Source organism: Uranotaenia lowii, chromosome 2 (genome assembly GCF_029784155.1).
Source record: "Uranotaenia lowii strain MFRU-FL chromosome 2, ASM2978415v1, whole genome shotgun sequence".
Taxonomy (NCBI): domain Eukaryota; kingdom Metazoa; phylum Arthropoda; class Insecta; order Diptera; family Culicidae; genus Uranotaenia; species Uranotaenia lowii.
In genome coordinates, this window is record NC_073692.1 from 371,371,996 (window position 1) to 371,387,843 (window position 15,848).

Genomic DNA, 15,848 nt, shown 5'->3' on the forward strand with positions numbered 1-15,848 from the left:
AGCCAAGAGCCAAGAGCCAAGAGCCAAGAGCCAAGAGCCAAGAGCCAAGAGCCAAGAACCAAGAGCCAAGAGTCAAGAGCCAAGAGTCATGAATAGTGAGTCAAAAGTCAAGAGTCAAGAATAGAGAGTCAAGAGTCAAGAGCCAAAAGCCAAATGTCAAGAGTCAAGAGTGAAGAGCAAAACGCAAAAAGCCAAAAGCCAAGAGCCAAGAGCCAAGAGCCAAGAGAAAAGAGTCAAGAATCGAGAGTCAAGAGTTAAGAATCAAGAGCCAAAAGCCGAGAGCCGAGAGCCAAAAGCCAAAAGCCAAGAGTCAAGAATCGAGAGTCAACAGTCGAAAGCCAAAAGCAAAAAGCCAAGAGCCAAGAGCCAAGTGCCAAGTGCCAAGTGCCAAGAGCCAAGAGCCAAGAGCCAAGAGCCAAGAATCAAGAGTAAAGAGTCAGGAGTCAAGAGCCAAAAGCCGAGAGCCAAGAGCCGAGAGCCAAAAGTCAAAAGTCAAGAGTCAAGAGCCGAGAGCCAAGAGCCAAGAGCTAAGAGCCAATAAAGAACAGTCAAGAGGAAGAGGGGGTTGCATTTTTGTTGCATAAGAGTAAGATCACTCGTTTTGGGAAAAAGTGGTAAAAATGTTGACAGTTGTAGCACATTTTGAAAATTTTATCATACAAAAATGTTTTCAAGATCTCTGGGCCACGCAGAAAAATATATTGTAAAAAGAATCCAATTTGTAATGAAAATAATAAAATTTTTGGTTGGGAAAAAGCACAAATATAATTTTAACAATTTCAGGTTTCCAACAACAACAACAGACAATAAAGTTGATTCACAGCAAGGTGTGTATATATTCAGGAGGTGTTACCGAATATCGAATTCCCGATTCAGCTATTTTGGCTATGTAGGCTATGCAACTATGCGGAACTCATAAAGTTTGTTTACCAACAAACCACCGAAAAGCTGAGCAAAAAATAAACAAACTTATTGAGAGCCCCGCTCACTCCTCGCCTACTTACTGTGAAAGTCGGAGAACCTAGTGTATCAAAAGACCTTGATTCACAGGTTGTGCAGAATTTTATGGCCGGGATTAAGGCCAAGGTGTGGGCATTTGCGTATGGATTGTAAATAAAATACGAGTAAAATTTTAAAATGAAGTTTAATAGTTATTTTTCAATCCCTGAAAATTTGGTGGCAATCGGATGAAAACTCGAATTTTGCGAATCAATTTGGTGTGTTGCAATTTCATCGTGGACACCCTTTAGTGTGGACTAGGCTTTAGCGTCGAAATCAAAACATAAACGGTTCTTAATAACAAAATTTGATCGGTTCGAAGTAAAGAAAATGGATGAACTAATGAAAACCAAAAAAATATTGGTTCAAAAACTATTTCTAATTTTAATAGAATTTCGGAATTTTCGAATAAAACCACGAATTCCATCAAAACTTAGGTTTATTTCATGGTGTTTTGAAACACGATGCACGAACAAACCTTTTTTCTGGGATTTATTCACATTTTTTCGCAAATTAAACAAAATAAAAAACCAATTGTGCAGTAATTTTTTTATGTGCTTGTAAAATGAGATCTTTTGACCAAGTTTTATAAAAGTAATCATGAAAGGGTTTTTGGAAGCCTTAAATACAATTCGACAAGTTTTGATGCAAAAAAAATGTTTTTCAATTTTTTTCCTTTGATTTCTGTTTAGTAATTTCTGAGTTTTGACAAAATTTGCCCGGATATTGCCCGGATTTTGACCGTAAATTTTGAAATCGAAAGTCTGGATTTGTCTGGCCCGGATACGTGATGAAGAATTCTGGCAGCCTTAGTTTACATCAATCGATAAGAAGAATTCGTTTGTTAATGATTTTGATTAACTGGACCGAAAAACGTTATCAGTTATTTAGTTTAAAAGGGAAAGGCTCAACTTTGCAATTTCATTGGATCACAATCATTCAATCAGTTGAGGCCAAGCTTAGACAGGGATGAGTTAAATATGATGATTTATGGAATCATGAATTAATCGTTACTTTTACAGCCATTTTTTGCAGTTGATAAAATAAACAAAATAGACATTTTCCGAAAACTAGGTTTAAAAAATAGATAAAATGAAAAATCAATTCCCTTTACTTTTTTTAATTTTGTGTAATTTTTTTTATAAGAATAATTTTAAATTTCTACTGAGATGTATTTTGATTAGAATCTATACGGAATTTTGAAAAATTACAATTTATAAGATTATGGTTATCTTATTTTGATCGCCGCTGGGATATATTCTTATTTAAGTTTATGGCATATCGGCAAATTCTTATTCTAATTAGAGAGTAATTAAAACAGAAATTAAAATTGATAGGTAGAAAGGTCAATGCTGGAGCGCTGTGGGTAGATGAAACGAATAGATGGTGAAAATGCTCTACACGGAAAATAAAAATAAGGTAAAATTTACCTTTTTGCGAGGTGATTTTTTCCACCCTTCTTTCGAGGTAAATTTTACCTTTTTTTTATTCACCTAGCAAAAAGGTAAATTTTACCTTTTTCGCATTCACCTAGCAAAATAGTAAACAATACCGTTTTCCCATTCACTGATTTAAAAAGTTAATGCCAGTTCGCTTGATTGGTTTCCTCAATAAAAAATAAAACAAAATTCATTCAACATTTGATATTTATTTTAAATAAATTGGGACTTTCCCCTTATATTAATATTCGGAACGTATCCCCGTTTTTAAAAAATTGTTGAGGCAAGTCCTTTTTTTGCCAGGCTCGTGACAATTCGGCTTTCACGTTTTCCCGAGCCACCATGGCCGCTGAATCCTTCTGCATTGCGTTATCACATTCATGTTTTTTTCATGTTTCATGTTTCATTCGCTTTGTGGGCCGGCCTGAAACAAAAGTAAAGTTTTCAGCGAGAACCATCACAACTAAATGATATCTAAGAAAACACTTACCATTTTGTTCCGATTTTCACATATTTGGCACGAAACAAAACTTCCTTCCTGAACGACAAAACAGCTTAACCTCAATAAACGGGTTCGGCAAATAGTTTCTTTTTTTCGAGATGAATTGTACCGTTTTGTTTAGCTCAATCCAGGTCAACTTCACCTCGCTACGGGGTAAGTTTTATCTTATTTGGGTTTCCCTTTTTCTAGGTGAATTATACTTTTTTAATCAGCTCAATTCAGGTGAACTTCACCTCGCCACGAGGTAGGATTTACCTTTTTTGGATTCACCTTTTTTCTCGGTGAATTGTACCTTTTTTTTCCAACCTCGATTCAGGTAAATTTTACCGCGCTGTGAGGTGAGTTTCACCTCGAAGAGGTAGAAGTTACCTTTTTGGCTTTCACGAGCGTTCACCTTGCTACCTCGGTAAATTTTACCTTTTTATTATTTTTCGTGTATCATAACGCTCATTTTGAAACTTCTTTACTTTCATAGCACATCCTAACCGAGTTTGGCACTTCACGCGTCCGTTCGACGATTCAACAGGATAAAGTGTGTGCTTCAGCTTGATCTCAAAACCAAAATAAGCACAAGTGAAGGTCCAAGGAATGATGAACAGCTTTCCGGTCCAATGAATTGCAGTGGTCATTTTTCTCACACACGTTCAAAATTTCCCTTTTTAAAAAAATTCTTATTTAGGATAACTTTTTTGCCAAATTTCACTGCCCCCTAGAAGCGCTTGTGACTTGTGATTCTCGGAACCTCGAAAACAGTATATAAAACGCATTTTCTCTCTTATGTTAACGCACAACAGTAGCCGAAAATAGAAACTGGAACCGTATATATCGTAAATGTATCGATGAATGCATGAAATGTAACACATTTCAAATTAATGCAACGAAACATTTCGCCATATTTTCTCTAGGTATTGACAACGGAAAAATCGAACACGACGACCGAAAAAAACACTTCCGTTTCCGAGCAAGGCTTGCTGAGATCCGTCTTAAACTTACCAAATTAGCATTTAGCTACCAAAGTGGAGGCGATATATCTACAATGATAACGATTCTATTTCCCCACAAAAAGCAAAATAAACGATTCTAAGTAATTTGAGTAAAACGAAAAAAAAAAATCGTCGATCGAGATTTCAACTACAATCCTCCGAGTTCGCTGTCCAATATCTTTCCACGATACCAACTCATCAGTTGATATGATCCACGCTTTAGCTTTATAGGTGTGATTTTATTTTTACGAACCGGTCAAATGAAGAAAGGGAGAGATTGAGTGTCAATTAAAGGACCGCCTATTTATCGTAAATCAGTTCACTTTTAGATAGCTCAAATCGTAAATGTCGAATTAGCATATTTTTCAACTTTTGGAGACAAATTTACGAATTGACTAAACTGCTATCCGATTCACCTTTTTTTCGGCAAAGCTTGTCGTAAATAAATGATATAAAATCATCTCCTCATTAACAACATTTTTTGTGATAAATTTTGATTTTGTGAAAGAAAAATTAAGAAAACATTGATTACGATTATTTGTATACAAACATACATTAAAAAATGCAATCGTCTGCTGGGTGATAATGAAGCTCATTTTCTACCCGGCACCATTTTTGATCGCGTTCATCGATTTTGACGAAACTTGGTCAGGTACTAGATCAAACATTTTTAAATCTTTGATTCAACTTTTAAGATTTTTCAATGAAAATAACCAAATATAGAGAAAATTTAGTGAATCAATTCCAAATTTCCTTTTTCTATGGGAATAGCTGTAACTCTGTTTCTAGTCATTGTAAAAACTTCAAATTTTGTAGAACGTTAGTTGGATTTTTGAACATGATTGTGTGAAAATTTCATGCGAAAATATCAATCGAGAGAGAAATGGCAGCTTGTCAAAGTTAGAAGTGAGTGCGCAGTTTCACGCGATTTCATTCTTTTTTTTTTAATGCAACTGTATATAAAATGGAGACGTTTTCTTTTTTTTCTTTTGAACTCTGGCTGTGGAAGTACGATTAGTGATTAGTTAGGTCAATTAGTCACTCATTACCCCGGTCATCAAAGTAACTCCAGTAAACAGTTTCCCTATCAAAGCTAGACTTTTAGAAATATTTTGTGCATATGTACGTATATGCGCAATCAGTAGGGGAGAATGGGGAGACTTGATCTAGTTTTCTTGTTTTCATCTTTTTGGAAAAGTTAACAACTTGCCGTATTTTATAGTTTTTTCAAAGCTACTATACCCAAATTTCAGGACGTACTCCAATCTTGACATGCAAATATTTGCACATGATTGGCATAGGATTAGCACACTATTGGCGCGCGTAATAAGCCGTGCATGTACAACTGTTGGATTAATCCTCCCAACGCAACCGCATTGCGTATGCCTGAGAGAAACAAAAACTTTTTCACATTTCACGCTTTGAGAGATAAGAGCAAGTTCACTGGTTGAGATGGAGTTGGAAATTTCGAAGGTTTACAACACTTCACAACACATTTGCCGTACACCGGTGTTGGAAAAATCTGATATTCGAACAGTTTCGCGCTGCAAAATTTGTATCGTATAACACTTTTTGGCTGAAGGTGATAGAAAAACACGATATTTTGCAACACCGAACCGAGTGATAGAGTCGGCGTTGCAATACAGTATTCGTGCATGAAACGCTTAGGTGCTGCCATCTATCTTATGCTCAAAACCTCAGTTGAGGGGAAAATAAAGGAAATTGAGCAATTTCAGGATTTAAACATAAAGTGATATTTTTTTTTAAATCTTTTATCACTTAAATTGGTACGAATTGCAATGAAGTTAATCAACTCTTTAAAACTTACGGCCATTTTTTTTCATGCCCTTGCCAATCGAATACATTTTGAGGCGCAGAGATGCCAGATAGCTAGGTGAATAAATAAATTCTGTATGTATGTTTTGTTTGAGTAGGTTTTCGGGAGTAGGAAATTGATTCGCTTTTTTATTTGAAAAAGATATTCCGTCGGAATGTCCGGTAACAAGTTCGGAACGCCGTCTTTAATGGATCCATCATCTTTAGAAAACGGAACCCTCGCTGTTGATTCGACAAGTGTCAATCATATCAAACGCAAGGCGTCGTATCGGAAGTAAAATTCAGCTTGTGTCTGAAATATCTATACTTTTTATTCGTCACTTACTTAATTATCACTTTGAAAATGAAAGTTTTAGAAAGAGTTCAAAAACTTTATCAACTCGTGATATCAAATGCCCTCCAATACAAAACTCCTAATTCTGCACAATACAGTTTAATATTGGGATGCATTATAACTTAAACAATACTTATTCATACATCTAAATAATAGAATTTTCATATTGGCACTACTATTTCAAGTTAATGATCAAGTAAAATGAATTTGATTTCAATTTTCAAACGGTGAATTCAAAATACAAAAAGTCAGTAAAATTACTGAAAAGCAAATTCTCTTGGCATCGCTGGTTGCTTTCAATTTTATACCTTCGTATTCTATCACACCGGTGGACGGCCAACCTTTTTGGTCTATATTTCACGATAGAAAAATTCCCATCTGTGCTACAGACGTCAAAATTCCTACCACTTTTTCCCAACACCATTGGACTTGCTCTAAGGAGAGATAATTTTGTATGGTAGCACCTCTACAAAATTGTGAGGATTTTGAAACTATTATACAAACCATTTCTGATAAAAAAAACTCTCGGCTAGCAAATTTTTCGACATTCAGATCACCAGTTCATAAGTTATGGTATCACAAAAACAGGCCTTCAGTTATTATAAAGGGTGATACGGTCAAAATTTGGTCAATATCAACTTGACGTATTTCTTTCAATTTTGCATTTAAAAAACCTGAACACCCCTCATTTTGAAGGTGTGTGTGTGTGTAGAATGTTGCTTCTATTTTGATTTTGGAATTCACTCATCAGTTGTCAAAATGCCGTCCAAGGAAGAAGAGCAGCGCATCAAAATTTTGCTCGCGCTTCGCGAATATCCGAGCTACTCGCACGCAAAGCTAGCAAAATCGCTAAAAGTTGCCAAATCAACCGTTACAAATGTAATTAAAGCGTTTGGGGAACTTTTGTCGACAGCCAGGAAGTCTGGATCGGGGGAAAACCGGAAGCTGCTGAGACGACAAAGAGAGTTTCCGGTAGTTTCAAGCGAAACCCTAACCTCTCTCTCCGAGATGCCGCAAATAAGCTGAGTGTATCGTCTACAACCATGCATCGAGCCAAAAAATGAGCCAGACTATCGACTTACAAGAAGGTAGTGACTCCAAATCGCGATGATAAACAAAATACGACGGCCAAAGCGCGATCCCGGAGGCTGTACACGACGATGCTTACGAAGTTTGACTGCGTGGTAATGGACGACGAAACCTACGTAAAAGCCGACTACAAGCAGCTTCCGGGACAGGAGTTTCATACGGCAAAAGGAAGGGGAAAGGTAGCAGATATTTTCAAGCACATGAAACTGTCAAAGTTCGCGAAGAAATATCTGGTTTGGCAAGCCATCTGTACCTGTGGCTTGAAAAGCAGCATTTTCATAACTTCCGGGACTGTCAACCAAGAAATTTACGTGAAAGAGGGTTTGAATAAACGTCTGCTGCCTTTCCTGAAGAAACACGGTTGTTCCGTACTATTTTGGTCGGATTTGGCATCTTGCCATTGCGGTAAAAAGGCCATGGAGTGGTACGCCGCCAACAACGTGCAGGTGGTTCCCAAGGACAAGAACCCTCCCAACACGCCAGAGCTCCGCCCAATTGAGAAATACTGGGCTATTGTCAAGCGGAATCTAAAGAAGACCAAAAAAACTGCTAAGGACGAGCAGCAGTTCAAGGCAAACTGGCTTTTTGCGGCGAAGAAGGTGGACAAGGTGGCTGTACAAAATCTGATGGCAGGGGTTAAGCGTAAGGCCCGGCAATTCGGATTTGGAAAAGCGGAAGCCTAACTGAATATTTTTCCTGAATTTTATACTAATTAAACTTGAAAAAGAAATTTAATTTGATTTTTTAAATAAACGATTTCACCGATTTACATGCGTTTTCCCTTGACCAAATTTTGACCGTATCACCCTTTAAGATATGCTGAGGAATCAAGACACGCCAGGGATCAAGTCACCTCACTCTCCCTTCCGGGAATGTTGAACTTGCGGATAGCCAAGGTCATACGGAACATGTGGCACATGTTCCATTTCACTTATCTAAATCTACCATGTCTTAAAAGTATTAATAGCGAATAATCTTTAAATAAACGATTTTATTAATTAAAACAATTAACTTTACCACGCCATTGGGAGGTGTAGTATCTCATTAGTTTTCATAATCTCCCGTAGGGAGTTGAGCTAATTTTAGGTTTGATCTCCGATTCGCTAAATTTCCCGATCAAAATCGATTCTATCCGCCTGTGAGAGGTTGCTTATGTTAAATTCCCTCGCCGGATCCCAAACCGGCACTAGTCGGTCCGTAACATGTTTTCGAGAACCATTCTTCAACGGTTGTTAGTGATCAGTGTCTTTTACCTGGTGTTCGTTGGAGTTGATCCAACAAGGGCCTATGACAACGAAGATGATGAGCGAATCGTTGGGGGCGTCCAGATGGACATCGAGGATGTGCCCTACCAGGCGTCGCTGCACATGGACGGCAGTATTTTCTGTGGAGGATCCGTTTTGCGGCCGCACATCATCTTGACGGCTTCACATTGCTTCGTAGGGTAAGAGGATTGTATTTGGTTGTGTGGCCCTTAAATTTTAGTAAAAAAAATCCTTCCAGAGTCTCAAGCGCCAGGGGGATGACCGTCCGGGCTGGATCAAGCTATCCGAATAAGGGAGGCCAAGTGCTAAGAGTGAAGCAATTCATTCGGCATCCCCAATTTTCGAAGGACACACTAGACTTTGACGTGGCCATTGTCTACATGGAAGGATCGTTCAGAGATCCGGCCATTAAGCAGATTAAGCTTTCATCGAGCTGGTCTAATTACAATGCCGACCGCATGGGAACGGTCAGCGGTTTTGGAATGATCCGGGTAAAACCTTTTAAATCTAATGAAAAAACCTCAATCTTCCTAATTCACTTTCCCCCTATAGAACAACGGTGAGCTGGCCACGCACCTGCTGGGCGTCAATGTGCCAATCATTGACTGGAATCGCTGTGAGCGGATCTACAGGAGCAAGAGCTTCTCGCGGCGTATGTTCTGTGCCGGCTATCCCGGTGGCAAGAAGGATGCCTGCACCGGAGATTCCGGTGGTCCGTTCGTCTTGAACCGAGAGCTGGTCGGAATCGTGTCCTGGGGAGTCGGATGTGCCGACGGCAGGTACCCCGGAGTGTACACCAACGTGCTGGAGGTCAAGGATTGGATCAAAAGTCACATAAAATAAGCTGGGACCCCCTCGGGTTGATGGGAGGTTAATTGAGGGGTTTTTTGAGGTTGTCCCCTTTAACCGTACCACAGAGCTTTTTGAACTACAATAAAGAACTTTAGTCAATGTTTGCAGGCCAGTAATGCGTTTGTTTTTGTTTGCACTGATTCAAAACAATTTTTGCAGTGTTTCGCGTTCTTGATGACAGCTGTCCCGAGTCTTTTAGGTAATTTTCCACCAAACTACTACGTGTTGCGACAAGTGTAGCAGTCCATATTCTTCGCGGTAGTCTGCTATACTTTTTGGAAAATTCAACAAATTATGTTAAGTGTTTTATCTAATGCATGTGTTCGTACAAACTACGTTGAAAAGAATTGGACAGTGAAAGAAGTGTGCGAGATATTTAAATAATATGAATTCCAGGTTGCTATGTTACATCCCAAGCTAGGTCAGCCAAATAGAAATTCGCTTCAGCATTATTTTACTTTTCGGCAAAAAACTGAGCACTTTTAGAAAATAGTTGTAGACCTCTAAGATAAAAACTCGTGCCGGACCCTATGATGATTATTCCAATGGAACTAAATTTGTTACCTGCTCACTGGTCGGTGATTTAATCAGACCAATCTGACGTTTGAGCGCTTTTATTTTTTTCTGTTTTCCAGCCCTGATGTAGAATATTGAAATATTGATGTCGTTTTTTGTTCTTTTGATTATATATGGTGATTAATGTGGTAGGCTACACATCGTGATTATCTTGAATAAATAGAATCGCAGGCAAATTATTTTAACTGTCAACATTTTCCATGAATCTTTTGCATCACCTTGCCTTTTGCGTTCTTGAATGATTTGTTGCTTGAATGTACATCAGCAGGCCTGAGAATGTCATTGAAATGAAATTCAAACTCGTAACAGTCGCATGAGATTTCCCATGACATTTCTCAGAGACTTGACAGTCATCAAAAAAATGTTACGCAATTGAAAAAAGGTCATTCACGCTTGAATTTGATTAACCATTTCTACGAATGTCCTAATGAAATTCATGGATTTTAGTAGGTGTGAATGTCATTAAATAAATTGTCAAAAATGCCCTTTTTCGACTATTATGAAGTTCATTGATCGAGAAAAAATAAAATAAGATTGTTACATTCGATTTTTATAAAAATATATTTTTATAAAAAAATATTTTTATAAAAATTATAGTATGCTATAACTTTTTATTTAATGTGATATCAGCGATATTGGCAACTTTATTTAAAAACCCATCCCTACGCAGAAAAAAATAAGCGTGAATAGATATTTTTAACATTCTAACGCAAAAATAGTAAGCGTATATTAAAAAAAACACTGAGCAGAGTAAAATCAGCTAACCGTGAAATAAGCTGTCACTGCAATTTCCGGGAGACGGAAAATTTCAATCGTTCGGGTCGGTCGCAGAAGTTTGGTCGCGCCGATTGCAAGGGAAGCAACGGGGGAAAACGCTGTAGATCAACGCCAAATCGAAAGGACAAACGCCAATTTCCGATCAGAGTATTCGTCACGTGCATCCATGCGGAACATCGCTCAGCCGAGGCCATAAGAAATTCCACCAAAGGTTGCGCAAAGCGGCCATTTTGTATTTACCGCCTGTGCCAAACCGGAGGAAATCGTCCTTCGTGCCCTTTTCGCACACTGTGCGTTCGAAAGAATAGTCCGCAGAAGGAAGGCTGCACCAGCAGCAGAACAACAACAACTCCAGCAACAACATCCGGCAAGGCAATGTTGTACGTCGTCATCGGTGCGATACCAGCCACACCTCCGGCTTTAAGGGAAGTGCTGCACCAGCAGCAGAACAGAAACAATTCCAGCAGCAGCATGGCCATGCGGTCGAGCGTCTCGGAGGCAAGTTACGAGGCAGACAGTGGAACCATGCATGGTTCCCAGGAAGGTGCCAGTCGGACATGAGCCGTAAGTGCAATTTGAATGAAACTACACTCTGACAAAAACGACCAGAACAGTCGATAGATTGAGTGGGGAAAAATAAAATGTGACACATAGTAAAATTTGAACTAATGTTTCGATTTTTTTTTATTTTGTAGCGATGACCATACCAACCTTCCGATTAAAGATAGCTACCCAAAACGCGTATATTTCATCTTAAAATCACTATTACTGAAAGATTTAAACGACCTGAGCATACATTTCATATTCACTTCAGGCTCACCTGGAATGTCGTCACTCACTTGAAACTCACTTGTGCAGTCACTTAAGTGAATATCACTTGACGGTCACTCGGGGCTTGTGATATAGCTCAGTTGGCAAGTCTTTTGTCTCCTGAGCCGATGTCCGCGAGTTCGAGCCCAAGAGTAAACATCGAACACAGTTGTACAGGATAAGTTTTTCAATAACGATCCGCCAACTGCAACGTTGATAAAGTCGCGAATGCCATAAAGATGGTAAAACAACTATAATCGAAACAACAAAAAAATACTTGACGGTCACTTAAAATTGACATGAATTCACAAATGGCCAAAATTCACTCCAGAGGTCACTTACATTTTAGGTGAAAATTATTTTCAGTGTAGAATTTAATTCGAACAAAACCAAAAATTACTGCAATTGGTGCTTTATGCTTAACGACATCATCAATATATCAAAAACTATAAATTTTGAAACGTTTGCATTTGATTTTTCATTAAAAACAAAGTTTATTGCAACTTACCCCCTTTTTCTCAGTATGGTGAAAATCGCATGTTTTTGTAAAATTAATAATAACTGGTGAAATCAACAATTTTTATGGAACTTAACATAGTCCTTCCTAGTCATTCTAGAATCGATAAGAATATAAAAGTATGATATCTGGTGTTTATTTGGTTTTTAGATTGCTGTAACCCAATCCTGTAGCAATCTTGAGAACTTCTCGAAGTTCTCAAGATTGCTACGATTAGAAATTAATTCAAATAGTAGCCTCAAATAGCATGTGTACACATACACATTTGTCAAATTTCAGAATCAGAGCTGTTGATTGCTTCGTTACGTTTATTTACCTCATTTTAACACACTGCTAATTTACGCGCTCTCCTCGCCTACTTAGTGTAAAATTCAGAAAACCTAGTGATTTGATGACCTTGGGTGCACCTTAGATATACAAAGAGATTTTCCAAAATCAAATTTGGCTGCTCCCAACAACTATTTTTAATCCATTCATCAAAATGGGAAACTGTACGGACAATTTTCCAAAATTGGATAACTTTCGGACAATGCCTTGGAATTATGGAGCTGTTGAATCAAAATTCCATTGAGGGAACTTCCGTCAGCATTGCGAAATGTAATCCAGGAGTCGTTAAACCGAATTCTACCTTGCAATTTGAATTAAAAATTAGAATTTTGCATCTAAATATGATTGTCCTAATGATATTCTCACAATAACGCCCACCGCCATTGAAGGACAACGACGATACACTTCATTTGAACTCGTTTTGTTTGAGCAAGCTCGTGGTTGGTGTCACAAGCTCGAGATCATTGGAAATCGATACACCCGAATCCCAAAATGGTTTATGGTTTTCATTCGAAAAGGGTTGGGAAGGAAAAGCTCGGAAACAATTATTGGTCATTTTTTTCTCCTTTGGATAGACGTTATTATGGTTTAAATATTTTTGTTTTGTTTTCGTTCATAAGCGTAGCAAAATTCTGGGTGTACCTTGCCAACGGTCAATTCTTTTGAATGAATTTAATGAAAATGATAAGCGCAATCCGACGGGCGCCCAAACAATGAATGAATGAGTGCAGTGTGGATTTTCGGAACAAGATTTTATTATAGGAACCAGGCTTTTGTAGTTTAAGGGTAAACAAAGTCTCGTGTTATTGCGAATCGTACGTGGTTAGGACGAATTCTCTGAATCTCTTGGATGCGACTTCTAACGACGATATAAAAGCTGTTGCGGAGTCTTTGAGACGGCATCAGTTGGCGAGTTGCGACGACAAGATAATCTACAGATCTGCGAGATGCGTACCTCAACAATATTGGCGGCGAGTTTTCTCGCAATTACCGCACTGATATTCTCAGTCGAAGGTAGCGATATTCATTCCATGATCAATCAATGTAGTTGGATTAATCATATTTATAAATTTTTATATTTCTTTAAATAATAATACAGCAAACTACGATTACTCAGCTGAAACTAGATCTGGCAACTACGAAGGTGATTTGGTGTTAAATCAGCGGCAGCTGGATACGGCCAAGAGTGGAAGAAATCCGGTAGTCACACCGGAAGAAAAATGGATAAATAATCTGGTGCCCTACGTGGTTGAAGAAAATTATTTCTGTAAGTAAACTTTTATCCATTCACAGAAATATTCCAGTAAATTTAAACTTTAAATATCAAACTTTCAATAAATCTCAACAGCACCCGAAAACATCCGACTGATCCGGGAAGCGATGAACCGCATCGAAGAGGTCAGCTTTATCCAGTTCCGACCGCGGAAGTCGGAACAGATCTATCTCGTCGTGAGCGGGGAACCGACCGGTTGTTGGTCGACACTGGGCCGGCATCGTGGACCGAACCGGATGAATCTCAGCCCCGCCGAGTGTATGCGTGAGGGTTCGGTCGTACATCAGTTGTTGCATGTGCTCGGATTTGGCCACGAGACCAATTCCGTCGACCGGGACTTCTTCATGGACATTGTCTACCAGAACATTGAACCCAGCTTGGGGGTTAATTTGAGAAAGTATGACGGATTCCAGTTTCCCGACTTTGGCATTTCCATGGACATGGATAGTATACTGCACTTCGGATGGAACCACTTTAGCTTAGATGGGTCGCAAACGATTTACACTAAAGTGAGTTATTTTTTTAATTATTTGAATAAAGTTTGTCGATTTTAAATCGTTTTTAAAATGTTTTTCCTCAGGAAAGGAACGCCACCCTCGGTCAGCGGGAATCGCTCAGTTTGAAGGACATCCGGAAATTGAACATGATGTACAAGTGTAGCTGGTGCTGATGCTGTTAGATCTGGCAACACGATTTTCAAATCACTCGAAAAGGCTGACATGATTTTAGTTTATAAGTTTTGTTCGGATGATCAGTATATGTTTAAGCAATTTAGTTACGTAAAAAAATTAGAATATAGTTCTGCAAGCAATCAAACCTTTGTTTATGTGTTGAAAAAGTAAAATTGTATCATTTGTGTGATAAATGTTTTGAATGGTAAAAGTTAATTAAGCATCACAATAAAAAATACAACCGAAAAACACTAAATTGATTGACATAATTGCGCTATAATTACCCATAAGTAGCACTGCCATTTCGGAATTTGTTTTATACTCTTCGTGAAAAATTGTTTTTTTTCATAAAAACACACAGATTATAGTCATTTGAATAACAACACCAATCCGAGCTATATTTAGGTATATTAGAATTGAGTTCAAAGTTTCATTTTGCAGTATAAAAAAGTAGCTGCTTATACTAACTAATAAAAAAGTTCGCTGGTAGAATCAGAATTGAGTTTCCAACAGTATTCTTTTGTTGAAATTAAGTTTTTGCAGTGAAATTTGTCAAAGATACACCGACACACCGATACACCGATGCGTGTGTATATTAAGGACGATGAAGGGAGATCGCCGACTCGGAATTGCCTATCAGCCGAGAAAGTGTCGTGCTTGCAATTATCGGCTACACATCTCCCCCCTACACACAAATCGAAAAAACAGAAACAAAAATGTTTGGGTTGCAAAATTTACCACTGAGAATATGCAAAAGCACGGATATTTTAGGCCCAATCTTCGACCTACGGTTTTTGTAAATGTTGTGAACATCTTATTTTGTTCTAATTCTAATAATGATGAAAACAAACGAAATCGTCTTTTCTTCAACCCAATGAAATTAGGTACGAGCTATTTATGCCCTCTAAACTGTCGAACTTTGAAAAAAAAAGACATTTGCTTTGGACGACATCAACTGTCTTGATTCGTCACGACCGAGTAATTGACTCGGGGATACCCCAAACCTTACTCTGGCATTGGACATCGCACTCCAAACACAAGGAACGTTATTAATTTCAACTCAGTGAATTCGTTGTAAATCCTTTGGATTACAATTCAAGTTAGTCAATCCTCTCCAAAAGGGGAGGTTTCTTAACCCAATCTTTTTTATTCATATCGCTCTGGAGTCTTTCACACAAGAACGACGACTTTTATGTTATTTTATGTTCCAACGAAAATTCTTGAAGTGAACCTTCAGAATATTCTTCATGTTGGTCCTCCCGATCCAACGTAAAGTAAAAGACTTTCCTTTTCAAATTTCTCTTGTTGGACCTCCCGATCCAACGCAAAGTCAAAGAACTTCCGTCTCAACTCAACTTTCTCTTGTTGAACCTCCCGTTCCAACGCGAGTTTAAGGACCTTCCGTCTCAACTTTCTTTCATTGGACTTCCCGCTCCAACGCGAAATCAAAGACCTTTGTCTTTACTTTCCTTGTCACTTCCTAAAAAAAAATCATTTAATTTCAATGTCTGCGGTGTCATGGAGTATAAACATTTCCTTTAAACTAATTCCACAATCAAATTTTAGCTCACCATGCTACTTTAATAATATTAAATGCA

General features: G+C 38.2%; 2 protein-coding genes across 2 annotated transcripts; both read left to right on the plus strand.

The window, feature by feature from the left end:
- Window positions 1–8,374: 8,374 nt before the first annotated feature.
- On the plus strand, window positions 8,375–9,415 carry LOC129748976 (trypsin 3A1-like). Its single transcript, XM_055743788.1, has 3 exons — window positions 8,375–8,626; window positions 8,686–8,938; window positions 9,000–9,415. The coding sequence occupies exons 1-3, from the start codon at window positions 8,385–8,387 to the stop codon at window positions 9,288–9,290; spliced, it is 786 nt and encodes a 261-aa protein (XP_055599763.1). The 5' UTR covers window positions 8,375–8,384; the 3' UTR covers window positions 9,291–9,415.
- Window positions 9,416–12,210: 2,795 nt separating this feature from the next.
- Window positions 12,211–14,356, plus strand: LOC129748851 (seminal metalloprotease 1-like). Its single transcript, XM_055743617.1, has 4 exons — window positions 12,211–13,320; window positions 13,406–13,573; window positions 13,655–14,088; window positions 14,160–14,356. The coding sequence occupies exons 1-4, from the start codon at window positions 13,254–13,256 to the stop codon at window positions 14,247–14,249; spliced, it is 759 nt and encodes a 252-aa protein (XP_055599592.1). The 5' UTR covers window positions 12,211–13,253; the 3' UTR covers window positions 14,250–14,356.
- The last annotated feature ends 1,492 nt before the right edge of the window (window positions 14,357–15,848 follow it).

Coding starts and splice junctions, on each gene's coding strand:
- LOC129748976 (XM_055743788.1), top strand. CDS start 8,385: ATGTTTTCGAGAACCATTCTTCAACGGTTGTTAGTGATCAGTGTCTTT. Junction 8,627..8,685: donor GCTTCACATTGCTTCGTAGG/GTAAGAGGATTG, acceptor AAATCCTTCCAG/AGTCTCAAGCGCCAGGGGGA. Junction 8,939..8,999: donor GCGGTTTTGGAATGATCCGG/GTAAAACCTTTT, acceptor TTCCCCCTATAG/AACAACGGTGAGCTGGCCAC.
- LOC129748851 (XM_055743617.1), top strand. CDS start 13,254: ATGCGTACCTCAACAATATTGGCGGCGAGTTTTCTCGCAATTACCGCA. Junction 13,574..13,654: donor GGTTGAAGAAAATTATTTCT/GTAAGTAAACTT, acceptor AAATCTCAACAG/CACCCGAAAACATCCGACTG. Junction 14,089..14,159: donor CGCAAACGATTTACACTAAA/GTGAGTTATTTT, acceptor GTTTTTCCTCAG/GAAAGGAACGCCACCCTCGG.